The sequence below is a fragment of the Grus americana genome, chromosome 4 (genome assembly GCF_028858705.1).
Source record: "Grus americana isolate bGruAme1 chromosome 4, bGruAme1.mat, whole genome shotgun sequence".
Classification (NCBI taxonomy): domain Eukaryota; kingdom Metazoa; phylum Chordata; class Aves; order Gruiformes; family Gruidae; genus Grus; species Grus americana.
The window spans coordinates 26,743,878-26,771,467 of record NC_072855.1 but is presented as its reverse complement, the minus strand read 5'-3'; the positions used below and the strand labels follow the sequence as shown (position 1 = coordinate 26,771,467).

The 27,590-nt window shown below is 44.4% G+C and overlaps 1 protein-coding gene across 2 annotated transcripts in view; it reads left to right on the top strand.

Annotated features, from left to right (window-relative positions):
• Positions 1-2,559: 2,559 nt before the first annotated feature.
• The window catches only part of BEND4 (BEN domain containing 4), a 33,069-nt gene continuing 8,038 nt past the window's right edge, over positions 2,560-27,590 (top strand). For both annotated transcript variants that reach the window (XM_054824320.1, XM_054824321.1), the window contains exons 1-3: positions 2,560-2,984; positions 10,997-11,563; positions 24,327-24,418. In XM_054824320.1, the coding sequence (XP_054680295.1) occupies positions 2,618-2,984; positions 10,997-11,563; positions 24,327-24,418 (1,026 nt within the window). In that variant the 5' untranslated portion in view covers positions 2,560-2,617. The remainder of the gene's footprint in view (positions 2,985-10,996; positions 11,564-24,326; positions 24,419-27,590) is intronic.

Genomic DNA, 27,590 nt, shown 5'->3' with positions numbered 1-27,590 from the left:
CTAAGGGAAATGAAGGTGTTTGGCTTTCTTGAAATAAGCTGCTGGTATCAGCTAAGGCTTTTTCGTTTTTCACTTGATCAAGGCAAAGACTATGTGTTAACTGTTTTAATCCAGTGTCCAACCAAAATGGGACTGTAATTCAGAGTTCAATGTTTGATTAATTTCATGACTACATGCTGTTACTCGCGAGCCCACTCGGATGCTGTAGGGTGTGCCACAGGGAGCGGCCATGGAAGGGGGCAGCCCACAACTGTTCGCAGCAGGTACAGCAGCATCTCCCCATACCTTGAGACCGTCACTTCACCCAGTCTAGGGCCACGCTTCTCAACTGCAAAGCCACGTTAGTCCTCCTGCAAGAGCGACTGCATACCTGCACAGAGCTTATGAATAAAATGGTGTTCCCCTAAAATGGAGCATCCCACAAAGCCAAAGGTGGGAGCACCGGGGTTAAACACTTTTGCACCACAAGATTGGGCTGCAGGAGCCCCTCAGTTTAGGCACAATACACGGCCTTCAGGCCACAGCACTAGAGTCCCTCGTCTGAAACTCAGAGGATGAGTCATAGAAGGAAAGTGGCCAGGGAGGGGGGGAACCCAACATATTTTTTGGGTCTACATACCCAGAAGAATCACTCAGAGCAGAGCAGTGCAGAGGAAAAGCCAGGACTTCCTAAAAGTAACTGAAGGGGCATTTTGGTGGTCCAGTGATGGGCACCGTCAAAAACCTCAGCAGAAAGACATTCAGTGCATAAAGTATGTATTCCATTTTCCTCCTGGCTGAGGTCCCTGCCTCATTTCAGTGGCTTTGGACCCCTTTAACCCCAAGCTTGCTTCTCTCTTCGTGTCCATAGAGACCCAGCATCTGCCTGATGAGCTGCAGGGACCCCGGATACAGGAGACACAGACCAGGCCAGCTCCTGACCAACGCATGGCCTTTGCACCCATTCAACAGCTTGCCAACACCAAAGTATGACAGCTTATCGTCTAAACATTTCATTTCTGAACGGAAGCAGAGTTTCTCTCACACTTGATTTCCAGTCTTTCTTTTGCATTACAGTACAGTATTTTTTTTAAGCACAGGCGATCAAAGAGTCAGTCAGAAAACAAAAAGACTTATGATTGATTTTGCTTAAGTAAAATAGTGATTTCTATTACACTAGCCTTTACTTAGAGGCTTTTGGCTGCTACAAGGAATCGATTTATTCTACTTGTCAAAAAAATCAAAATCAGAAACAGCCCAGCTCCTTGTATGCCCTGCACGAACGAAATGCCCAGCTTGTAGAAGTTAGCTCGACTTTTCTGCAGGAGAGGGGCCGAAGACCACGGGAGTTAATTACATCAGTAGAGAAGGGTTGCTTTTCATTTCCAGAAAGCCCAACTCCGACTAAATAAATAAAGCTGAAATGGGAGAGCGATGACCACAATAAGTAGCCGAAACTCCATGTGATGACAGAGGAATGATTTCCCACCGCCACCGCTTAAATATAACGAAGGTGTTCTGTAATTTTACTTCCAAAAGCCAGAGGGCTTATTGTAATCCTGATAAATTATAGCAGCAGAAGCAGGAGAGAAGTGGGACAGAAGAAGGGAAATGTTAATGCAAAATATAAAATTGCCTCGCAGAAAAGAATGGGGAAAGCGAGCGAGCGGTTTGTTATCGTTTATTTTTCTTCAACATATCATTCTGTTTCAGCTGTCTCCCATCTCACCCAGATCTCCACCATTTCTCAGAAACGTCTCTCGATGGCATCTCATTCTCTTCCTGTCTTTCACCAGCGTTTCATTATTTCTTAACTGTCCCTGAAAGGGTCTGGGCAGGAGGCGGAGGGGAGAGGGACGAGGCTTGGCCCCACGTGTCCGCCTCATTTAAGCACTTTGCAAAAATGGGGGGGGGGGGGGGGCGACACACGACGACCCACGTTGCAAATAATGTTAAATGTGATTAATCTCCCGGATTCCTGGAAATCTGACATGCATGAGTTACAGCGAAACCTCTTTTATTTCGCCATGAAATGCTTTTGCATAATGAGAAAGAAAATGTCCTCTGTGCCCTAATCAACTCTGACAGGTCCCGGACTCCCAAATACTTTTATTTATGGCATTATTTATTTCATTCCGAATAACCGGGGAGGCGGGCCCGCGGCTCGCTCCGTGCGGGGAGGGCAGGGCCGGGCGGCCGGCGGGGCACCCGCGGCGGGGCTCCGCGCCCGGCGAAGGGGCCACAAAGTTTTAGCGGCGGCTCCGCGCAGCGGTACCCCGCGGCCCCGGCGGGCCGAAACGTGCCGAGCGGGGCGGAGGGCCGGGAGCAGGGAGGGGGAGTTCCGCGGACGCTCGTCCCCCGCGGCGGCGCCCGGCGGCTCACCTGCCCCCGCAACGGGGTGCCGGGGGCGGCGGCGGCCCCACCAGGGCCCGCCTCCCCGCCCCGCTGCCATTAGCAGAGATTACCCTAAACACTTGCCGGTCGCCGCCCGTCTCCCTCCAGGCATTGGCGCGGCCGCCTGTCAATCAGGCCGGCGCCCCGCCGCGCCGGGGCTCCGCCGTGCCACAGAGACGAGCCGCGGCGGCGGCAGACACAGCCCCGGAGCGGGGCCGCGCCGCGCCGGGGGAGGCGGCGGAGGATGGAGGAGGAGATGCAGCCGGCGGAGGAGGGGCCCAGCACCCCCAAAATCTACAAGCAGCGGGGCCCTTACAGCGTCCTGAAGACCTTCCCCGGGAAGCGGGCGGCGCTGGCCAAGCGCTACGAGAGACCCACCATGGTGGAGGTGCCCCGCGGGCGCGGAGCGGGGCAGCCCTTCCCGCACGCCGCCGAGCCGCTGCCCTACGCGCCGCACGGCCCCTTCCCCAACGGGCCCGCCCGCCCCGCCGCCGCCCCCGGCGTTGCCCAGGGCCACCCCCGCCCGCCGCCGCCGCCGGCCCCGAGCTCCTCGGGCCGCTACGGCCCCTGCCCGGCGGCGGCGGGGGGCGGCGGCGCGGAGCTGAGCGCAGGTACCCGCAACTCCTCTCCTCCGCCGCGCAACTTCGCGGGGCACTTTGCAGCAGGCGGGAGCGGGATGGGGGCTCCCACACACACCCCTCTCCCGGGGGGCTGGCGGCGGGCTCGGCGGGGTCCCCCCCATCGAGGCTGGCGACGCCGGGCGCCCCGGGGCTGGGCGCGGGAAGCGGGGGGGGGGGGGGGACACGGACGGGGCGAGCGGCTGGGTCCGCCCGTCGGTCGGGCATCGCTAAAGTTCCCGGGGGCGGGCGGGGCCGCCGTCGGGGCCGGGGCCGCTCCCCGACCGGCATCGACCCCGGGGCGGCGGGAGGTGTGGGTGGGGGATCGCGGCCGCCGCCGTCGGGGCTGTGCCGACCGACAGCCGCTCGCGGCGTGGCGGGGCAAGCGCCCGCCGTAAGGTTCGCACCTGCGGGAGCGCCGCCGCCGTCTGCGGGGAGGGGGACGGGGGGAGCCCCGGGCCGGCCGCTGTGGCGGCCGGGGAGGGCGGCAGGCTGGGGCGGGCTGGCTGCCGGAGGGAGCTGCTGGTAATGGAGAGGCTGCTGTTAAAGAGGTGGTGATTTTAACGGAAGGAAAATAGATCGGCTGCTTGCCTGCACCGTTTTCATAAGATGCAGCGAGGAACGGGAGATCAGATTATTTTATTATTTTTTTTCTTTAAAGGTGTAAGATACCGAGATGCTGAACGCCTGTCTTTCTTCTAGTGATGGCTTGGAGTTAAAAACCACGTAGATCTTGATATGCAACCTAAATTTGGCATCAGGAAATGGGAAATTGCATCTTTAAGCAGAGTACAATCAAAAATGAATTACAATAAATCCTATATAATTGCATAGGTCATTCTCTTTAATGAGATTTTATTAACCTGACTGTCAAGCTTTTGAGTCAGGCAGATATTTTATCTTCTTCAACTGATAAAAGTGTCAGCTATAAACCACCATATAAATATTCATAAATCTACACATCTGTGGCAGCCTATCAGCATCATTCTTTTGGACATTAAAAGCATTCTAATTACTTTCTGTCTAGCAGAGCTGAAATGCTGCCTGTTATAGTATGTGCTTGGCAGGCATGATTGCTTTTGTTTGCCATCACAAATAGCAGCATCCTATTTTATATACTGATGGTCCAGAATATATTCAGGGTTTGACTGAACAGGATGAATATTATGAAGCACCATCTGTTTTTGATAACATCGGGTATATTAACTCATCTGTTAATTTTTGACACATCATTGATTTATTTATTTAGAAAAATTGGATCCTGTTTTGGTATGTTGCTGTTTGCCTTTGTAACAAATGTGATGACATTTCCTTACTAAACAGGGAGATATGCTAGTTAATAGGATATATGGCTATGTTTTAATGCCTGTTTTCGCTCAGAAGCAGTTGTGTGCTGGATGAATTTATCATGTCTTGTTACAAATAATTCAAGCACTTTACCAAAAAAGTTTAATACTTGAATAGATTAGCCTGAAAATTCATGGCTCTGACGCATAGTCCCGTGATCTGTGGCAAAAGGTCATGTTTTCTTTTTTCTTGAAATTACTTCTTATTTTGAAATGTTGGTATTTCGGTATTTTTTGTGGCCCACAAGCAAAACGCTGCTGGAAAATGTGACACCTACATTTCTTTACAGAAGCAGATTACGCCATGGAAAACACTCAGCTGTCTGGTAGATGACATACGAGGCCATATTCACAGCAAAGCTCTCTGGGCTTTGATGAGCGGAAGTTTGGACTTTCTCCTGCCCCTGTAGACTGCACTAACCAGGAGCTAGAGCAGCCTTCAAAGTTTGTCATTGATTTCAGACCTGTGCTAAAAAAAGATAGTTAAGGAATTGCTGTTCATGCACTGAAGTTCTGTGAAGTCTCTGTCCCATCACCTGCACATCCAGGCCTTACTTTTACTTTAGGTTCTTATATGGGTCCCAACATACCCTTCTCTCAGCCAAGGCTAAAGTACCAAGCAAAACACAACGGGAGAAAACAAATCCCAAACTTACTATGGTGTGCCAAAGTGGGGCTTTGTACAAGTTGCTACCAGAGGCTGATAAAGCAAGGGGCAAGGTTTAGATCTCCTGAGTGTTGTAATCCCTGAGGTACGGGTGCTTTGCTGAGCTATGCACTTATCCTTCCTTACGGCGATGGAGAAACACCAGGTGCCTTGTGTTGGAGGAGCTGTAGCACCAGTAAGCTGAGCAAGGAGTTGTCGAGGGAGAACTAGTTGAGGTCTGGAGGCTGTATGTATGTGAAGTACTTCCATCCTGTCATCTAGAGCCCTGACCTCTTAGCAAATGTGTGAGCCAATTTAATAGCTCCTGCCGCTGGGGAGCAGGAGCATTTGTGCGTGCTCTATGCATGGTTGCTCCGCACTTCGCCCAGCTCCCACAGGCTCCTGGGTTCTCACCAGCAACAAGGGGCACAGACTGGGCTGGGCCCTTTCCAGAACACCTCTTACTTTAGCCAGAGGTTCATCTCCCAAGTGGTGGTCCTGGGGGGGAGAGGGATCCTTCCCTTAGCAGGTATCCAGCTGGAGATCCACTGGGTTGTTCTTCACAAGGCAGACAGTCGCCATCCATGGCTTGCACAGTTTTCCCACTTAGCTTAGCCGTAGCACTTGGCGGATGCTTATTTGAGTGAAGGGCTGGAGGGCTGTAGGTCACAGTTTTGTAGGGACACCCATTTCATAAGTTCAGTTTCAGAGATTTCCCCTCTTCACTTGTGTAGGCAACTTGTGTAGGCAAGCTGGCTAATAAAACACCGTTCCTGGGGTGTCTAACTCTGCATTAGCAACTTAAACACTCAATGCAGTTGATTCTTAATCTTCAGGCATGACATTCCTGGCTGCTTGGGATTCAGAGCACCAAGTTTGCTTTTGAGATCGGGCACCTCAAATACAGCCACACGTAAGGATGCTTTCGTGTTTTTGAAGCTTTTCCTCATAGTTAGAGCTCTTGCCAAGAATGAATGGTTTCTTCCTCAGCCCCTCTCTAAGATACCACCCTGACCTCCAGCTCTGGAAGAATAGCAGGAAGAGGGGTTATGGGAAGGAGGAAGAGCAGGTGTTCTCCACGCTGCACCGTGGTGAGGAAGGATCTAGCTCAATATCCTATCTTGTATGGAAAGATCCTGCAAGAGAAATGTCATCTTACAACGAGGAATGTGGAGCTGCACTGCAGTGTGAGCCTTCTCTCTCCTCTAGTGAATAGTGGTTACTGTGACCACTGCTGCTGCAGAGGGAGTCACACAAATGGATGCATTCAAAGCACCAACAGATACCTATTTTCTCCTGTAAAATATTAATTCTATATTAGACTATTCAGATTATTTTCCTGGTACGAAAACAGTGTGTATCTTTGCCTTTGGTAGCATGTACATTAAACAGTATCATGGTCCACCAAAGAAGTTCCTTTTCATTAGGAAAGCATCATGTAGACCTTACAGTGTGCCTTAAAATTTAAGATGGGCTTTCCTGGAAAGCAGAAAAAGAAGAGCAGAGCTGTCTTACAGGTGTTACTCCAGTGCCAACAACCTTGCATGTTTAACGCAACCAATTAATCAAGCTCTGTCATGTTCAGACAGAAAAAAGTTTTTTAAGTGAACAGAGAAGGTGAAGATCATCATTTTGGCCATAACCAAGAAGTTGGGATCCCTCATCTGGAAGTAGGTCTATCAGATCAGTACTGAATTTCATCAGTACTGAACGAAACACTTGTGGTCTTCATCCACTGGACTGTCTCAGTGATCTTAATGCAAAATGCCCAAGAAAGCATCTCTTAGTCATGGGAGGTGTCAAATGCTTTTGCTTTTTGTAACTGAGGCATAGATGTTTGCGGTAGTGTTCATATCTAAAACCATAATAAGTCTGCATGCGTGGACAAAGCCATTTGGGGGGTACAGAGCTGCTGCCCCAGGATCTAAAGTACTAATAATATAATAATCAAACAAATCAAGAAATACAAATCATCAGGTGAGAGGGCTGAAACACTGCATGGTGAAGAGTGAGGTGATTGAAATTGCTAAGGAACCTGGACTTTCAAATCTTGCTGAAAATTAAATACCAATGAATACATTCCCTGCAGGGGAGAATGTACGGTATTCAGAGCCGCTGTATAGTTACAAAGATGACTTTTTAAACCAGCTGCCCAAGATTACAAAGGAAACTATGGAAAAGCCATGACCTGAATCCAGAGCCATTGAGACCCAACACAATGCCTTATTAATAAAGCTGTCTGGTGCAAGTATTGAAAAGATCCTCAGGTGTAGGAACAGCTGATGTTATACCTGCCAATCTTTCCAGACGTCTTTTCTGATGCATCAGTGTAAGTCGTCAGGTTGAGTTTCAGAAGTTTGCTCTTACTAAAACCCATGGTTTTAGTCTGGCAGTTGGATAGCTAAGGCGGCCCATAGTTCAGCGTCAATGAGAAAAAGAAGTAAAGACGAATGCTATGTCTGGGAGTTGGTACCTGATTTGCCATGTGATGGCATCTTCTGGTTGCTTGCACTCTCAAATAATCTAGTTAGGAATACTTATACTTTTAGCAATTTAATCCTGATCTATTAGCATTTTATGCGCCTGATCTGGCAAGTCCACCTTCAGGCAAAAGTCTAGTTAAAGTCAATAGAAGTTCTGTAAGACTGAGACTGCAGGGTCTGAGACATTAGAATTACATGGTTGGTGAGCATCGTAATAAGGAAAAGGAATATCACAATAAGACTTTAATAAACTGTTTGCACTGTTTTAGTCCAATGCAGTAATTTCAACAGAATCTTCCTTTCCTAGAAAATATATACATTACATTAAATCAATTAAGAATCATAGATCAGTGATTATTCAGTAGTGTTCACATAAAAAACAACTTTTTGTCATTTCTTAGTGATTAGACATTGTACGGTGCTTGCATTTCTAATTACAGTCAGTCCATAAAAGCTGAAATCCCAATTTCTGTGATATATGCTAAATAGGCAGCATTTGTTTTTATTTTTTCTCCATCACAAGAAATAACCATAGTTATCATTCTCATTTAGGGTTGTTCAGACTTTAGGTACATGTACCATTACTGGTGTAGAAGTCACATCAAAGTGGTACCTGCTTCGGCACAGAGCCAGATGTTTCCAGAATGTGTGCTGAGAGCATCCCTCGCTATTGCTGCCCAGTGGTACCTGCAAAAAAAAGCACTTGCGAATCTTTCTACTGGCATTTCAGAATGGCCCTGCCTTGTCATGACTTTCATTTTTATATCTTTGAGTATGGGTTAAAGTTAAGAAAAACCCAGTAATTGCTGTTATTGTGTCTTTGTAGTAGATCTGATACTGAACTGAAGATTAAATCAATACTGTCATTTCTGTATAAAATTTCAGTTACATTTTAAGCCATTATCACAGTGAATGTGCCTAATGCATTCAATTTTACAACAAAACTAATCATTAATTTTATCTTTACTGATGTTAGTTTGTATTATAGCATTCTTCAGAACTGGTCTTTGAAATGTCAGGTTACTTTTTGCCATATTTTAGGAGAAACCATAATATTAGAATAACATATCTTATACTAATCTAATCCCTTTTCAGTTGTTTCATTCATATTTTGTCCCCTTGCAACAAGGATACGCAAAGAATGAGTAACTGTTTTGTCAACAGGGACCATAATGATTAAAATACAAACAGTAAATATGACTTCAGGTCTGGAATCGGATTATAGGATTAAAATGAATGAAAAACTGCTCTGTAGTAGGATTGCAAAGTTCCAATCAATATCATCCTGTAATAATTTTAAAGGGAAAATGTGGGAAGTAAAGAAATAAGGCAAAGAAAGCACAACTTAAGGTTGTTAGTGATGCTTGAGTTTCTTGATTTTCTTTCGGTTTATTGATAGGTCCCAGCTAGAAAGCTGCAACGTCACCGGGGTTCCGTGCTTTTGATTTGTATTACATTGGTTGTGCTGGGTTATTTTGCGCTTGCATCGTAAGGGTTAAAGACAGCTGGCCGTAGGTTAATGCAGTAAAAGGGAAGGAGGGACAGCAGGTATGGAGGCTGCAGAGCACCCGGCACCCACCTGCAACGCGGGCAGCAGCGCCTGCGTGTTTCTGCCCTTTTCAGTTTGTAATGTGGACAGAGGGCGTTGCTTAACGTTTTAGATCAACCTGCCCTGGTTTGTCTGAGCCCATGTGCAAAGCTGGGGTGTGGTATGACTCATTGGCACAGGAGGCTGATTGCCAGGATGCCATCAGTGGCCTTGGGGCCACCCCGATCCTTCGCACGCCGGAGGGCTCTGCCTGCTTGGCCCTGGGCAGCCTCATCTCCCAGTACTGCGGCTTTGCTTACTCCGTCCACCTCACGTCCCTGTTCTCACAGTTGAGTCCTCGGGAGATGACACCCTTGGGTTTTGGGCCAGGGAGGTCTCCTCAGGCTGCATTTGGAACTGAAAGCAGTTGTGTGCTGCTTCAGCCTTGCCCTCTTTGCAGAGTTCTGGAGGATGGTAAAAATGCAAATTAGTGGTGTTTCAAATACTCTTCAGGCCAGCTGTACCAACCTCAGTATGAAGTACATTTTCCACCAGAAGGCATATCTTCTGGATCATGGGGAAGTACCTGAGGAATGCCACCTCTTAAAGGACTGAATTCTGAACGTTTCTGTTCTTTACATATTATCAGCGTGATGAGGCTACGTTTTCGTCTCTAGTGATGAAGTTAAGATAGATGAAGGTCTGAGGTGCTTAGTCTCATGCATCTGTAGCAAGTTGCCTTTTTAAAAGTAAACGCATTTGTCACTTTCTAAAAGTCAAGCCTGCCTGAGAAGAGCTCTCCAAAATTGGCAGCGCTTAAACATAACAGTCTTTTTTTCTTTTATCTCATGCAAAATGTTAGTTACATCTTTTTAGGTACCTAGAGGATCTCAGCTATGAATAAGCTAAAAAATTTGAAAAAGGCATTATTTTTATTGGGGAACCTAACAGGTCATACTGTAAATTAGATCCAGATGTCTTGGTCATTTTCCATCTGGGTCCAAGAACCATTACAGCAGCTTGACTGTACATACATAGACACCCAGAAATGAACCATCCTACTGTGGAGGTTTAGGTTGTAGCTGCTATTGCTCCATGAGACGTGATACCTCCTGTCATTAGAGGCAAGGCTGACTAGGTACAGCGTGGCATCCTTATCCTACTTCCAGATCCAAGCTGCTGCCTCTATAAACTGCTGCACAGCCCCACATAGAGTTTCCTGATTATACCCAGAGCAGCTTGAAGAACTCTGCACTGCTCTCCTGTGCATGATATTGGCCTACCCACAAGCTCATAGGAGGTCAGCAGGACAGGAAAAAATCATCCTCTGAGCAGAGGAGCTTCACGTTGCACGTTTGATGCCTTACCTTGGTGTAAGAAGACGGGTTTGTGCTTATCACTCTTGAGTTGTTCTTGGACATATCTGGAACCTAAAGCAAAAGGAACAGAAGCAAAAGTCCATAGAGCTGGAGGTGGGTCATGTGAAGTGTCCCTCACCCAATGTCAAGTAAATGCAGCAAAGATTAAAGGGAGAGAAAAATCAAGTTTGCAAGCCTTGTTGGAGAGGAACAGGGCATAGGAAGAAGGTGTAGTGCAAAGTTCTGTGAACATGTATAGGCAATGCCCACCAGCAGCTTAAAAGCAGCCTCCAGAGGAGTACTTACTTGAACCTTTACTTGTAGCAAATTGGATGGAATTTGTATTTTCTTCCCCATTTTCCTGTCTTAATCCCTCTGAAAGAACATGGCAGTAAGCAGTGCCTATCATCACAATGCACTTCTGATTAACAGCAAGGGCATAAGGGCACTCTCAAAATAGAAGCAAAGTCGGGATTGTTTTAAATCACAGTGTTGCAGAAGTATTAAAGCAGAAGCCATAATTTTAATGTGTTCAGAAATAAAATGCATGCTACTGTAAACGGTTGTGTACATTCATCTAGCTGCTACTGCTTGGCATAACCTTTTGCATTAGGTTTCTGTGATTCATCTTTTCTTTTGTTTCAGAGAGTCGAATGATTCTGGATGCCTTTGCCCAACAATGCAGCCGGGTTCTAAGCCTCTTAAATTGTGGTGGAAAACTACTGGACAACAGTCACTCTCAATCCATGATTTCTTGTATAAAGCAGGAAAACCCAAATTATAGTGAAAGACAAGAGCAATGTCAGCTTGGGAAAATGGTCCATAGTCAGACGTCAGACATTTTAGACATAGAGATGCAGTATATGCAAAAGAAACAACAAACCTCAGCCTTTCTGAGAGTTTTTACCGATTCCCTTCAGAACTACCTGCTTTCTGGGAGCTTCCCTTCTCAGAACACCTCATCAGTAAATGATTTTAGCCATTTGGCAGATGTGGATCCACTTTCAACCTCTCCAGTACACACTTTAGGTGGATGGACGTCTCCAGCAACATCTGAATCTCATGGTCACCCATCATCTTCTACACTTCCAGAGGAGGAAGAGGAGGAAGAGGAAGAAGGTTACTGCCCTCGGTGTCAAGAGCTAGAGCAGGAGGTAATTTCATTGCAACAAGAAAACGAGGAACTTCGTAGAAAATTGGAGAGCATTCCAGGTAAATAATCCCCTGCCATATAATATTGTCAGTCAGTGATAAAAACAGTTTGGGTAATAGTTTAAGTTCTAGTTGTCTTTTAAGGTTGTAGTTATAGTAATCAAACACTGAAATTTGTCTCCGTCCAAAATTCCTATAGCTGTGCCCACTGGAAAATTATCTGCTGATACTCATCCATACAAATCGTGAGTCCTAAACTAATGAGCTGTGTTTAAGATGCGATGTACTTGTAATCCCAAATTCCAAACATCAGGTGATTTGTCTTGGTAATTTCAAACATATGCTTTTATACCTAATTATCTATATTGTTCTTTAAGTGATGTTGCAGCTTATAAACTTAATTCCCTTTTGGGGCTCCTTTTTTTGGTTACTTAAAGAAACTACTCAAAGTTACATTCATACTTCTAACAAAAATAGATTTGGCTTTTACCTTGAACAGTACCTCTTAAATTGCTGTTAGGTCAGTGAGAAGCATAAATACATATCCTCCCATTCATCTTCAAATGGTACCTGAAAAAAAAAGCTTGGCAACAACTTCTCCAGTTCAGCAATACCAAGCTTCCGCTGGGGGAGAGAAAGCAGACAAAAAAACCCCATCTAATAGAAACCCCCTCTGTGAAAAACTTCTCTTGCTCCTTTAAACTTAGGACTTCTCGCTGTTAAGGTATCTTGGACCCATATCCTTTAAACTTTAAGCACAAGCAAAACCACACCTGAATAATACTAAAAGCAAACTGGAATTTAGCAAGGAAAATGAGTATACAGCACACATCTGACACATCTATAAATGTGAGGGAGCTGCACCTTTGCTAGCTAAAGTTTGAGGTGCTTAGGGTATCCATGCAAAGTTAATTGAACTAATCCCTAAATAGCAGAAAAGTGCAGGTAATTTAGCATGGGCTACAAGAGGGAAAATACTCCAAAGATGCTAACTATGCAGAAAGGAAGAAGGCAGCAACCAACTATTGCCCAAATACATAGGTGCAGTTGCAAAATCTGAGCAAAAACCAAGCAGCAGTATTCATAATTCTTCTCCCCATCTGTCAATGATGTATTATGAATTATTTGTATTAGATTGTGGTTTTCATTTGTGCATTGGTCCCTAGGGGTACCAGCAAATCCCATAACCAACATTGTTCATTGCAGAGAAAACCCAGAATTTAGGATATTTCTGCCACCCCTCCCAAAAATCTGAAGTCACCATCACTCGTACGTTCTCACCAGATTCAGTAGTGGTTCGTACATCATGTGGAAACGCTGTGTGACAAAGGGAATCACGTGGACTTCAGCTCCTGTTGGGTCCTGGTTTCAGGTGTATAAGACCAAAAATGATCATTAAGGTCTATAATGTGACCTACAGCTTTCATTCAATCATCTGTATTGAACCCAGTAATCTTTTCAACTTTGACTAAAGCATAACTTACATTTGACTCAAGTAGTATCTCAGAAGGCCTTCAGTCCTGAGTTAGAGACTCTGGTAAGTAGTGGCTGTACCTCCTTCCCCGAAGCTTGACTCCCATGGTTAATTACACTGAAGAAAATGTGTGCCCAATTCCCTGCCTGACTATCTGAAATCAGCTTCTAGTCATTGACTTACATGCTTTGCTCCACTAAATTAAGTTCTCTGTATAGGACAGGGTGCTTTTTCTGGATGAAGGTACTTACAGATTGAAAGTTGATTTAATTTCCATCTTAGATAAACTAAACAGAGCTGTTTAAAACTCCCCAAGTGAGTTGAATCCTTCTTTGTAGTTCTTTTCTCCCCTCTACTCATGTCTTTAAAATTTGGCACTGGAAATATGTGCAATATCTGCCTGAGCGAAGGTGAATAGTCTCTTTGTTCCCACCCACAGTTGTCCTGGTCATTTGGCTATCGGTCGTCCAGCTGAGCTTCTCTTTCTGTGCGCATTTCTTCCTAGGCATCCATACTTTGTATTTGGCTGTGTTCGTGTACTAAGTGATCCAGATTGCTTTAGCTGCCCTGTTTTCCCACTGTTCACTGGTTCACCAATTTCTGTATCATCCAGATTTTTTTTTTTATTGTTTTTAAATTAACTTCATGATTCTGGTTAGAAATGTTGAATGGTATTGAGGCTGCTGTCAGTCCCTGTTGAGCCCTGCTAGAAACACATCTATTCGTGATGATTCCCCCAATGACAAATACTTGAGATGTCAGTAGCAGGTTCTTAATCGATGTATACTCTAGTCTACTGATGTTGTGTGCTTCTGCTTTTGCAATCCAATAACTTATGGTAGTAAGTTAAATACCTTTCAGGAGTCTAGGTATATTACATCTGTTCAACCCGACTTTTTCAAGTGAACCTATAATCTCATCAAAGAATGATAATCAGGTTAGTTTGACAAGATCTACTTTCCATAAGACCGTTTTGACTGGCATTAATTATATTCATATTCTTTAGTTCTTTTCAATTGAATCCCATTGCGATTGCCTGTATTTTGCTAGGATTAATGCCAGGCTGAGCAGCCAGTGTTTACCGGGGTCATTACAGTTACCCTTCATCCCACTCTAAAAGAGAGATAAAGATACATAAACACAGTCCTTTTTCACCCCCCAGGACTAATGAAACACCTTGTTAGCGGTGCATCAAAGGAAGCAGACAAACATAAAATAAATGTGCAAGGACGTATGACTTCATCAGCCAACATAAAACCGTCATCATATGCATCTGCTGCTGTCTGGGTGGCCTATACAGATAGGCCTAAGGTGACCTAGGTGTTTGGGGAAGCGTTAAGAGCCACAGAAGGTGCCCTCGGGTTTTGCTACGTGGTAGGACAGAGGTCTGAGCTCCCTGGGCAGTCCCACCACTGAGCAAGTTCAGTCAAAAATCAGCTAAGGACAATGTCTGTCTGCAGTGCTGGTTTTGGTCCAGTGAGCTTCTGCTACCAAGGAAGCCAGCAGAAATTTTTGTGGGACTTGGAGTGCCCAACTGTGGATGTAAATGGGCGCAATGCTCATTCTCTGAGCAGGGGTTTTTTGCCTCTCAGGAGGGAGCCAGAAAGCCCTCTCTTTGCAGAGGGTTGCAGCGTGGTTTGCCACCATCTATCACATCAGAGTCATCTCGGAACACAAACTTTCTTCCCTGCTCATTCATACATCTCACGCTGGGCATCCGACAGGTCAGGCAAGGCGATTAGTGCAGGGGAAAGTGACTGTGGAGGCAGCCAGATGAGCGTGGAGGCTGCCATGCCGTCCCATCAAGCAGCTGAAAGAGCAGGGGTTTTGACGCAGTGGTTTTCCCACTCGTCCCTGAGGGAGCTGGGCTGGAGCTGCTCGGTGAGGCTGGCAGGGGACCCGGCGGGACGGGGGGAGGCATGCACTGTGCCCCCCCCGCGGGCGCTGAGGCTCCCACTAGCAACCCCGTCAACAGAAGATGAAAGCACCAGCCCCTCCCTTCTGCTCTGTAACCATCTATGGATCACTTTATCCTTTTCCTGAAATACTTGCATTTCTTTTTTTTTTTTTTACTTTCCATATGCAAAAGCCCTTTTAAAATCCATGAGAGTTTGCGGTCTAAAAATAGTTACCGCTGTACATCTCTGCCTCTAGCTCTGCAAAGCACCATTTGCATGGCTTACAAAGAGGGTACTGGGAAGAAGAGTGTTTTCTCAGCAGATGTGAAGGCGACGGCTTTTTTTTAACAAATATTACACAAAACATATCCTCCTGTAGTTTTGGACACAGAAAATAAGATTTTTTTTCCGTTTTCAGGACTCTGCCCTGTTGCTGTAGGAGCCCTCCAGTCCTGTAGGATCACTTTACCCATAGCCTAGCATCACTCTTTGGCAGATCACCACTGGAGAAAAGCATTTACATGGGTGAAATATTGCATATGTTTTGGTGGGGGATGTTTTTTTTCTCAGAAAATACTCATTTGATTTGACTGAAACAGTACTTAAATTTTTGTGAAATCTTAATTGTTTCAGCTATGAAATAAATGAAGAAAAATTCCTATTTCATTGCTTTGGTTTTGGAGCATTGCAACTTCTTGAAACTTGTGCAGTTTTCCCTAATGTTGTTTTTTTTAGGCAAAATCATTAACCAAACATTTTCAGTTTTCAATTCAACTGAACGAAAGAAAAACATTTTCATTTGCTGTGTTATTTTGTCTTGTTTTCAGAAATAGTTAAAGATTGGGTAATTCCTGAAAGGAGTTTGCCTAACTTGTCATTGGCTCTTTAAGGTTTTGAGGTTGAGAAGAACAGAGCGAAGTAATCCATCGATATGAGGAGAAGAATGTCTCGTTAATCTCTTCCCTCTGTGTAAAAATTACTAGGGCTGTGATACATTCCCAATAGTAAAATTAAAGACTTATTTTTGAGACTGTGTGTTAAGACCTGGATTTAGACCATCTAATATATAAGGATATTAAGCAGTTCTCCTTCGCTGTTGTCAGCATGATTTTTATCACAGTTTTAGGCCTAAAAGGTAGAAAATATTTCCAGGTGGTTAAAGCAAAGGTCAGGAGTCATGAGTGAGAGTTTGCCTCCTGGTGCTCCCGGCTTTGCTGCGTGGTTTTGGGCAAATCAGCCTGAAAGTAGTAAAAAGGTATAAATAAGTAAAATGAAGCAGTGTGTGATAAATATAGTAATTATTCTAACCTTGTTGGCCTGGCAGCAAAAAATACTCCAGCAAACTGCAGGAGAATGGGGGTGAAACCCCCCCTCAGATGTAGAGGTGATCACCTGTAGAGATGACATTCATGGTGGCTGGAAGTAGCCAAAGCAAAGCAGGATTTGCAGGTAGAGTTAATATCAGTGTAATTGAAAAAGTCAGACAAGTTTTTCAGGAGGTTTTGTGTGCCCAAGGCTTGACTCTTTTTCCTGACTATATCGGATGATCTAATAAAAGATATTACTTTTCCCTACAAATCCTGTCTCCTTTATACTTTCAGAGCATCGCGTTTGCAAAAAGCCTACCACAGCAGCAGCGTAGATAAAGCAGCCATCAAGGGTTATGACGAACACTTTTTCATGTCCTTTTTTTTTTTTTTTTTGTCCTTTTTCTTGATGTTCACATTTAACCACTTCTTTGGTTTCCTTTGATGTTCTGGATGTTTTGGTCTGATCTCTGGCCTCGTTCTGCTGTTCAGCTTCAAAGCGTGAAGTTACTTCGGGAGGAGAGAGCCTCGAGCGCGGTCGCCCGGTGTTTGGCACGAGAACCCCTTTGAATTTGCAGCACAGCTTTGCTTGCAGCTTGGGGGTGCCAGCTTAGTTTGCTAAACCAGCCTGAGTACAAAAACTTACTGAAACATGTAAATGCAGCAGACCAGAGCTTTATTAATCTGTTTTCTCCACGCTTCTGGGTAAAAACCCGTGAGAATTTGGGGGGTCAGGTTTCTTAGCCTACCTTGGGGAGTAAGAGCTGGTGGGAGTTTAGTGGGGAGCTGTGGTTCAGCCTGGTGAGGCTGAACGCCCCGGTCTCAACTTCAGTTTGTGTTCTGCAGGTCAGCATTTGGCATTTTAGTGACACAACTTGCTGTCCCCGCTCACCGGGGGCTCCTTGGTTTCCCTGTTAGTTACCAGCAATATAAATGTGTAGAGGGGCTTACAGGGGAGGTCCCTGCCCTGAAGACCTCATGGCTGAAAGGGAGGACAAGAACAGGTACCTTCTATTAAGTAGAAGGAAAGTGAGGGAGCACAGACAAAAATAAAAGCCACAGGAACGTGTGGCAGCATCTTTTAAATGAGAGATGCACAGCTGCCTTGTTTTATCTCCTGTTCTGCTGTTTAGGCAGAGGTGTACATCCCAGGGGCGTATGGAAGGGGCACATTCTTTCTTCTTTCCGGAAGAAATATTTTTTGCAAAAGAAAATTAAAAGAAATACAATGGCTTTTCAGATGCAGATTAACAGAAGTAAAATGGTTTTCCACTCCACCTGGAAAACACAACTGAGAGGGATTTTAAAAGTAATGGGATATTTGCTATAATTTTTTTCTCTGTTCCCTGCTTTTGGCAGGCACATAGGTCAGGTTAGCCAATCTTTAACTCTTCTGCGTACAATGTCAGTTCTTCTGATTTCTGCTGGCTGCTCTCACTACAAATGGGTGCTTGTTTTATTTTACCATCCAGTTGTTACAAACATCCAAATTTGTAGGGTCTTGAGTACCGAGATCAGTTCCTCGTTACTAACCCCCATCTCTCCTTGCCCCTCGCCCTTTTTCCAGCTCATCGCACCCCAACAGCTTGTCTTCCCAGCCCATCCATGCAGCTTTCTCTGGCTTTCAGCTGACGATTGAAATAAATGAGCGTATGAGCTAAAATAGTCCAAGCCAAGTTATTCTGCACACTTGTCCAAATCTGAGGCAGAGAAGGCATCTCTGTTAATGTTATAAGAAATTCACACTGCCTATGTAGTTCGTCAGCAGGTTCCCTATCATTTGTTACATCTTTTTGACAGTCGAGCATCAATTTAGAAATGCCCTGTAGTGAACTCGGAGTGAAGCATTACTCAAGGTCAAGTGAAGGAGGACGCGTTGCAATGCTGAGCCAGTCTTAACTAACAGCTGCCGGTCTGAGCGGGGCAGGTGTAGATGTACACCTTTCCCAATTCTCCTCCTCGCTGGCGAGTCAGAAGTAAATGATCCTGAGTGCTAAGGGATTTGTCTTCCGCTGTGCAAAATACCAGGAGGAATACTAGCCAGTGTTGGCCATGGAGCACAAAATCTCATTAATGAACAGAATAACCAGATTTCTTGCTCTCTGCTTATGGGGCTGAGGCCAGCGCGGGGAGACACACAACCGAGCCGGGGGTGAGCCATCCCTTCTCGCTAGGGCTGTCTGGTGCCGTGGGAGAGGTTGGAGATGTACCTTGTTTACATTGGAGATACGCCTGATTTACAGCAAGCCCAAGTATCTCTTCATAGCACTGTGCTTTGGCAATATAAACAGCCCTGGAGTGTGTTACACATTTTGTGGAGGATAAATGAGAAGCCCTCATTTTGACAGATACCAATACAACTGATTGTGGCCCAATAACATTTATAATGAGCAAAAACCCAGCCCCAACCAATAAGAGAGAGGTTCTTGGCACTTCATAAAAAGTTGGATGCAATTATTAGAGCCACAGGTTAAAAAAAAAGAAAAAAAGAGTGGGTAGTAATTGGGAAACATTAGAAGCATGTTGTTGAAAGCCCCAAAAAGACTATCTAGGAGGAGAAGTTTCATGCTGGTTACAAAAACAACCAGCTTAGAAGGAAAGTGAAGGAGCAGTTGGAAATATAACAGATGGAGTAGAGGGGAAGTTGATGGTGATGAGTAAAAAGCAGAGCCTAGGATCAGTGGAAAATGAATAATTAAAATTAAACCTGGAGCACTCTGTCGAGGAGGCATTCTTTCCCTAGGAAATTAAAGGAAAACTATGGCATCCCAATAAGAGTATCGGGCTATTAGCAGATGGAAATAGTAGGTTTTGTCAGTAATATGGAACTGCTCATGGAGTATTTCTGTTCTGGTACTTGTGAAGAGTAAAATGATGCTGTCACATCAATATGATGATGATGGTAAGCAGGTAGAAGTATTTTCCATTTCCACTGTAACTCTGGGTGTTAGCACTCATTCAACAGCAGCTTCAGGTGGGACAGCACCCTCAGCTCTCTGCCACAACTCCCTCCCAACGTCGGGACAGCTGAAGAGCTTGTTAGTCGGTGCCAGAATTGCCAGCCTTTTTAGAAATGATAAAGAGAATTTAATTCCAGCCTAGGTTGTAAGACAGAGTGGTTCAAGAGCAGAGTCAGGAGTCCCTCTAAGAGACTGGCATCACCAGGAAAGCCACAGCACAGGCTGCTGGGAGCAGTAGCTGCTTGGCCACACCAGCTTTTCCTCTCTAAGTGCACATTAACTTATTACCAAAAGCATTAGGCAGCTGCTACCAAAGTGTGATGTTTTCAAAAATCATGAGATTTGGACAACTCACTTCAGGAGCTAAAACAAAAATGAAGGTGGACAAAGAGGACTCTGACTATAATTTTCTTTATGTTTTGGAATATTTGGGATGCTCCACAAGATTGAAAGATGTATGATTTTTTTTTTTTTAAAAGGACACCTGAGATGTCCCAGATGATTGTAGGCTCATTGGCCTGATACTGAGCCCAGACAAACTAAGTGCACAGCTGATGCCGGCTTCAATTAATAAAGTACTAAAAGAGAATAATGGAGTTAGTACCTGGCAACATCTTGCCAAATTATAGGTTTGATGAGATGAAAAGTTTGGTTGACGAGGGTTTTGCAGATATTCGGAGTATTATATCACATCATATTACAAAAAGTGATTTAAAAAATGCAAATATATTTGTATTCAGGAAATTGCCATGATGCAGTTGAATTTCTGGAGGAATTCTTTTTGAAACTGCTCTCAGCCCATGTTTTTAATACTTTCATCGGTGAAAGAAAGCATACAATCATTGCTCACAGCTTGCAAGCAGTGCAGAGGTGGCAGTGAGCGAGGAAGATGAGAAGTGACAGACTTGGCGGAACGTGGTGCAGCATTACTGTGTGCTGAGGCACAGAGAACATCCCTCTACTTGGTTTCAGCCCCCAGGAAATGGACACTGAGAAGGGCTTTTGGAGGACAGGGTGGCTTTCTGGCCAAGTGTTGATGCACAGCCTGGTCTTTGGATGTACAGACACGTAAGTAGGTGTAGGGACTGCTTTTAGCGTGAGCCCAGCATCTTGGCAAGGTCAGTGTTGAGCTTAGCAAAGAGAATACGGAGAAATGACTTCACCGCTAACTATAAGTTCGTAACAGGTGACAGGCATTTTCCATTTCTTTTCCAAAGTTTTTATAAAACCCAATCAAACAAAAACATAATGCAGACGTGAAATAAGGTGTATGTTTCTGAGGGTGAAATAGCACACGCTGTAACAAGGAGCCAAGGGTAGAAACTGCATGGCTGGGAGATGACGACTTGAGTTGTACTGTGTTTTACCCACTGATGCTGTCTGGTGAAAGAGGGTTTAGTCTGGGGAGTTGCTGTGCTGTGTGGCAGGTCAGACTGAGAGTCACGGCCCGGCTTTTGTCATTGGCACAGTTGGTGGCCACCACACTGTTCAACTATTTATTAGAAATTAGGATACTCTGCAGAGAAAGCTGTGACAAGCTATGCTGAAGAAGCACTAGTTAACAATATACGGATGCCTAGAATTACAAGAAAGTCTTAAAACTTGGATCAATAAGCAGCAAAGACCTGCCGCCTCTTACACGTGTCTGCTTAGCATCTTAGCAAGACCAGCCTTCCCCAGCACGCTGAGGCCCCCGTAGCACCTCCTTCTCGCTCTTTAGCTCCCGCAAAGATCTCGCTCTTCTTTCGCTCACTGCAGGCCAGGTCATTTGGCCACTTCCAGTGTTTTTTCTGAGCCACTGGCACTTTCAGAAAGTAAAGGCTGTGGAAACATCTTCCTAATGGGCAGGAAAATTACTGCTTCCCCGCAGGCTTTCTACTAAATCATAACAAGCAAGTGTTATTTCGACATTAGAGTCTTTCCCGTTGGTTACAGTCGGCATAGATCCCTGTTGGTGATGTCGGTGATAGTGGATACGTGCATAAGCATGCAGAGAATCAGCTTTCGGGGTTATGATCTTGTTAACTCTCTAGAGACCACATCAAAGTCAAAGAAATACAAAATAAATAAGCTAGCAGGTTTAGACGATTATTCATTCTCACAGTTGGGAGCCGCAGGCTCTTAGAAAGTTACGTTTGCTGCCGGGTTTGGAAGAAACAGTTCCTCTTGTCTCCGCAAGGAGAATATTTGCAGAGCCATAAGAGGGACACAGAAGCAAAACCGAAGCTTTGACTCTCACCTTCTCTGTGGCTTCCTTTAGGCTTTGGTTAATACGGCAGCCTGAGAAGCCTGGCTTTGCAAGTAGCATCTGGTGTTTGAAGAGCTGGGGTTACTTGTACCAACTGCACACTGTGATGTACGAAGGCTTTACAAGTCAAAAGTGCTCAGAGTCCTCCAGTCACTGGAATGATAACAAAATCATACAATTTTGTGCTCGAAACTTTGGTGCTTGTATGAAGATAGAAGTTTTTGTAAACTTCAGCCAGCTTTTAGTACCTTCTTATTTCTCACGGGTAATGAGAAAGCATTTTATCAGCACACTACAGTTAAAGTAGAGCTGTAATTCATCTGCTGGGGACGCAACAGGTTAAATAGTTTCCTGTTGTCTTCTCGCTTGTGCCCCATCCCTTCAGAAGAACATCACTAAATGCATCTTTGGGTAGCCTGCAGTGAAATTACTTACTGTGAGTAAAATACCATCCTGCTGTGAGATCAGCTCCTAAAAATCAGAAATTTTTGATGCATTATATTCTGTTCCCTGTCAGGCCCCATGTTGTTCCATGTAATTACAGCTAATAGCACCAAGTATGGCTGAGAGCCATCAGGTCATCACCAGGGACTTTTGCTGATAGAGGTAACCAGAAAAGCCAGTGTAAACTTAGCAGACTGTTTTGAGCACAGCTTCACGGGGACCAGAGAAGTCTAAAGCATCCAGGTACTACTAATGCTTTGGCAACTGTGTCCTCAGTGCGCTTGCTAAAGGAAGAGCGACACAGGGCAGGAGAGGGATACTTCGCAAGTATCTCTGTTTCCCCAAGTGTCACTCAACTCTCCTCCAGGTCCAGGTATCAGGCATCTTTCAGACAGTAGCACAACCACCCATCATAGCCACTTCCATCCTTATGTCACCTCGCTGGAGATGCCAGGATCTCACAGGAGATGCTGGTTGCCTGCGGTAACTTCCACCCGGGTGGGAGATTTTGCTGACCTTGTCATAGGGTTTCTGGCACTGCCCGGAGCAGCAAGCTGTCGTGATCCTCGTGCCTCTTTTGTGGGCACCTACTTCATCAGAGAGTAACCTGTGCATGGCGATTCCTAGTTTAATCTTCGTTTTGGATGTGCCAGACAGCAAACACACACAGAGTATAAGAAACAGGCCGCAAAATTCTGTCTTATCCTTCAGTTCCTTATCCTTTCCACATGGAAAAAAACCCAAACTTTTCTTTTTCCCATATAGGCTTTCCTGTATATAAAAACAGGGGGAAAAGCCAAATCCTTTTGTTCCCACACCTTCTTATAAATATCCAGTGTACTAAAACATCACCTGTGGTTATTTTTCTCCTTTATTGCCCGTAAGAACTTGTATTGAATTTTTTGATTGCTGCTGTATATTAAACACACAGCTCTCATTACAGGAAGGCCACAGAATATGTTGGTGGGACTATTAAGCTTGACTGCCCTTCTGACTTTTTCAGAACTGAAACATTTTCTGAAACCATCAAATGACACTTAAAAGTGCTTTTTTTCCTACTTGGAAAAAAAAATCCTCATATGGCAATGTCACTGTGTAGCAGCTACGCTACGGAGACACTGTCCTGGTCTAGCAATGAGCAGTGAAGTCACTGGAGAAATAAAACAGGTAGAAGGCACTTGAAATGCTAACTTCTACCTAATGCATAACCTCCTAACCTCCTATGGCAAAGTGTGATGTATCAAATGAAACAGGAGTGAATACACTGATGGGTCGGCTTTACGGAGAAGTCAGCGTGGGGTGAAACGACATAGGAGTTTGTTATTTGTATCAGGCACTTTGCACAACATAAAGGAGTTCTGCACCCTGTCTGCACAGGCAGAGGTATAGTTGCTGCACAGTGTGAATGCCCAGGAAGGGGTGCAAAATACCTGTAAATCCTACCTTGAGACATTCTTAGTGATTTCAGTGCTTGCTTTCAGATTGCCAGCTTAAGACAAAGCCCAAAACACCACGTTTTTCCAGGTGTAAAGGCTGAATGCCAAGAAATGATTAAAAAGGAAAAAAAAAAAGAACACTGAAATATTTTTTCCAGATTTTTAGCTGAATCTAAGATTACCTCTGAATATTTTACAAAAACAACCCATACAAAATGTGAGTGATAAGGTACCTTAAAAATTATACTTATTTAGTCTTGCACAAGTCAGTCAAAATGTTGGGTTAATATCTGTTTAATTCTCCTATGGTGTTTCAGGCTCCGGAGAAAAGCACTGTATCTCAAAAATACTCCAGAGTTAATCAGGGATGTGGCAGCATCTGCTTAAGAGAGCCCCATAATTGAATCATCCCTAATTAACCTATCACCTCAGCAGAAGGGATTAGGATGTTGGTACCACTACTGAAATGGATGAGAGTGATGGGAATGGAAGGGGGGGAGGGTAGGGAAGGGAAAATAAAGCAATTTGCCTAACACCTAGATTTATTACAAATTTGGGAGGAGGGAGGGAGAAGAAATTAAAGTATATGAATCATTAAATCTGTTCAGTATAGTTAATCAGACTGTAGTTTCAAAAACATTTGAGCGTATTTACATGTTAATCAGTGCATGATTTAGGTCCAAGAAGTGTTTTCTCCTTTGTGTGGTTCCGGCTGTTTACAGTATTTACAGATTTTTTTTCTTATTATCATTACTGCTGACCTAATTTGTATTTGCAATAATTATAATTTCAAACTAGGAAAAAAAAAAAAACCTTTGAAAACTAGTGGGCAGAAATTAAAAGCGATGCCAGAGATCTCAACATAGGAAATACAACCTCCATCGTGTATTTATTGAATGAAATGTCTGCACAAATCAAAATGAGAAGTATTTCCTATTTGAAGTAAATCTCACAGACGTACAAAACAGATCCTGAAGAACACTGCTTGATTTAATATTGTTGTTCTATTTTGTGCTAGATAGCTAATATACAGTAATTGCAATTTGTTTCATACAGTGCCCTGCCAGACTGTTTTAGATTATTTGAAGACTGTACTGCAACATCACAACCAGCTAATGGTACCACAGCCAACAGACCATCCGACTGAGGTAGTATACAGTGAAGACAAGCTACATCTCTTTATGTTCGACAATTCATTCAAAACATAGGCAAATAAATCACTAGGTGCTGGAAGAATATATTTAGTAGTAAAAATATGTAAAATCTATTATTAAACTGTCATTCTTAGGTACAGTAATCCCCCAAATGGAGGAGGCTCATCACTAGTATAATCTAGGATGACTTTACTAACCCCCTCCCTCAGCACCAGCTGCGTTTGCCTTGCTGTGGGTAATTTTTCTCTCACCTTTCCTCAGAAACATCACTTTTGTGGGTAGAATTTAGGCTAGGGCTAGCCTGGCGAAAACCGTAGCTGGGCGATTGGCGGTGGCTGCCCGTGGTGGCTGCAGCCCAGGCGTGGGGGGTACCGACATGTCGTGTGCCTGGGCACGGGCACACGTGTCTATATAGTCAGTATAGCTCTGATGCAGCCCTGAGATGGTTAACACTAAAATATATGTTCCCTTCATTTTGCAGACAGTCCCAAATATAGACTCCTGCAAATCTTCGGAGCACTCTTGCTTTTCAAAAAAGCATCCCAAACAAAATGTTGAGTGTTGACAATTTTATACTTGATATGGAGTTTGGGGATTTTTGTAATTATGTTCTCTTTAAAAGTGCTGCAGTGAAAAAGCAGGAAATTTAAGTCCTCCCCCTTCTCCTGAAGGTAGATGTATAGATTTATCTATCAGCTCTGGTGTAACTCGCATTAATTTTTGCTCCAGTGTGTTTCTAGTCAAGCTTGTAAAAATGCCTTAAATGAAGTGGTTTTGTTGAGACTTTTCTAGCTTAGACGCTCTGTATTTGGGGCTCTTTCCATGCATGTTTTTGTATATGTAGTGTGTACGTGTCACTACACATTATTCACACAAACAAAATCAGAAGAGGGAAGACTTAGGTCTAGCCTGATCTCCATTTGCACATAAATGATATGTAGTGCCAGCCTCACGTAGTCCAACTGAACCGTAGTTTCACTGAAGACGCTTTGCAGCAGTTCAGGATGTGCATCACGTTGCTCCTCCATTCAGTTTTATCCTGTGCAAATTGATACATACATATATATATATATTTATATATATCATTAGCTGTTATCACTCAAATACATTCCAAGGCTTCGTTTTCCTTTTTTTTAATGCTCTTTTGCTTAACTAAAATTTTCAAGCACTGTAAAAAAATGAGGCTGCACTGTAACGTCCCACATGGAATAGCTTGTCATGATGTGACAGAATTTTTTATTCAATTAAACACATAGATGCTAATCTTTTATTCATAAGCTTAATCATGTAGAAATACAAGCACAAATGCATTTGTACTTTGATTCTTCCTTCAGGATCTGCTTATTTCATTTCTGGAGGGTTTTCTGTTTGTTTTAGTTTAATGACTGCTGGACACACCAAACTGCATCATATATTTACTGAGAATCTTTTGCCCAGAAGTGCTTTACTTTCAGACAAAGTAATGAAAGTGTATCTGTAGCAGGAACCCAGCCATTGTTTAAGAGAGTAGCATAACGCTATCTCATGCCTTTGGAGAAGAATGAGGAAAAATATCCTACATTTCAGGAGGAATAAGGGAGAAGTATAATAAAATTGGGGCTGAGGAAATTAGGCAAAAATTTATTACCTTCTCCTCAGTTAACAGTAATGTGAGCTCTCATGAAATTTAGATGATGGGCCTTTCTGCACCCCGTTTCCATCAGTGCAATACGTTTAAAGAGAGAGGTATTTAGGATAGCTTGCTACTTAGCAAAGCCACATAGGAGCATCCTTCCCTCACACACGAGCAAGCCTGGAGCCTTCCCCTGTGCGGTTCCTGCCTTGCATTGCATTGCTTCTGCCTGCCAGGGCACGAAAGTGGGACAGTGCCTGCAGAGGTACCTGCAGCTTGGACTTTGCACCAGCAAGTAAGGTCCTTGCTTCACTACAGGTTTTTAAATAGGAGAAAATGGAGGTTTGGGGAAGCTAAGGTAGGAAAATAATTAGCTTATATAAAAGGGATGCTAAGCTAGCTGCTGAAAAAAAATAATACCAACGTGAGGATCAGATGGTCCGGTGTATTACCTCTGATGGAACAAGTCAAGGAGAGACTAGTGTCAGCCCCCCCTGAGATGATCACAGTTGCTTCAGCGTAAGAGCATCATACCCCCCAAAGAGCTTTCTGTGCTGCCCCCCTGCTCTTCCTCCTTCCCCGGCCCCTTTGCCACATTGGCAGAGGACCAGAAGTTGGGCGGGATGGAGGAAATATTCTTTCCACAGCAGAGCTCCTCAGCCGTCCTATTGGCTTCCCAGGGGCACGTGTACCTGGCAAAAATGAAAGCAGCTTCTTGCGTCATGAGTGGAGGAGGAGGAATTGAATTTGCAGTAGTGGGATGTGACAAGTGCAAAGAGAAAGTCTCAAATTATAGACGGAGTTGGGCTATAGGTTAAGGGTCTTTCTCATAGGGATTACAAGCTTGGATTTACAAGCTAGAGGGTTGAGATGTTTGGGGGGAAGGGGAGGGGACCAGCAGACAGGCAAAGCCCTTCTTTATATTTTGGCTTTCTTCAGAGTTTTGGCTTTGGCTGTAGCTGCCTCTGCCAGCAGTTTGCACCAAGCTGGCTAGGTTTGCACCGAGGTGAACAAGTAGCAGAGAGTCATGCAGGCTCAGCTCCGAGCAATACTAACCCCCTGGGAGGTGGTGGTACCCTAAATCATACGGACAGATTCTCCAGAGACCCCTTCATCACAGTCTGCACTAAATTCAACCTTCCACATGTTTATCAAACTTGGGAAAAAATTAAAAGCAAATACCTGAGGAGAAGACTTCAAAGATGCTCCCAAGCTGTCTCACAGGATGCTCTAATAATGTGAGAGAAGGCAAGGGTAGTCCTTAAAATAGTTTTCAGATATCAAAGATCTGGAAGCGAGGAGGAGAACTTTGCAACAGTTGCCCTCAAGTGCAGTGTACAGGAGATTGCCTCTGTTGAGCATCAGACCCTCGTTTTTCTCGTTCATTGTCAACTCCTATCAAAGCTGGGGGCTATACGAAGGAAGGTTTTACTAATTGGGCCCCCAGCTTTATGTGCTTTAATAAACAGGTGTAGCTGTAAAAGTTAATGAGTCTGTAGGAGGGGGTTGGGTTTTTTGTGTACTTCAGTTATTTCAAGTATATTAACAGTACCA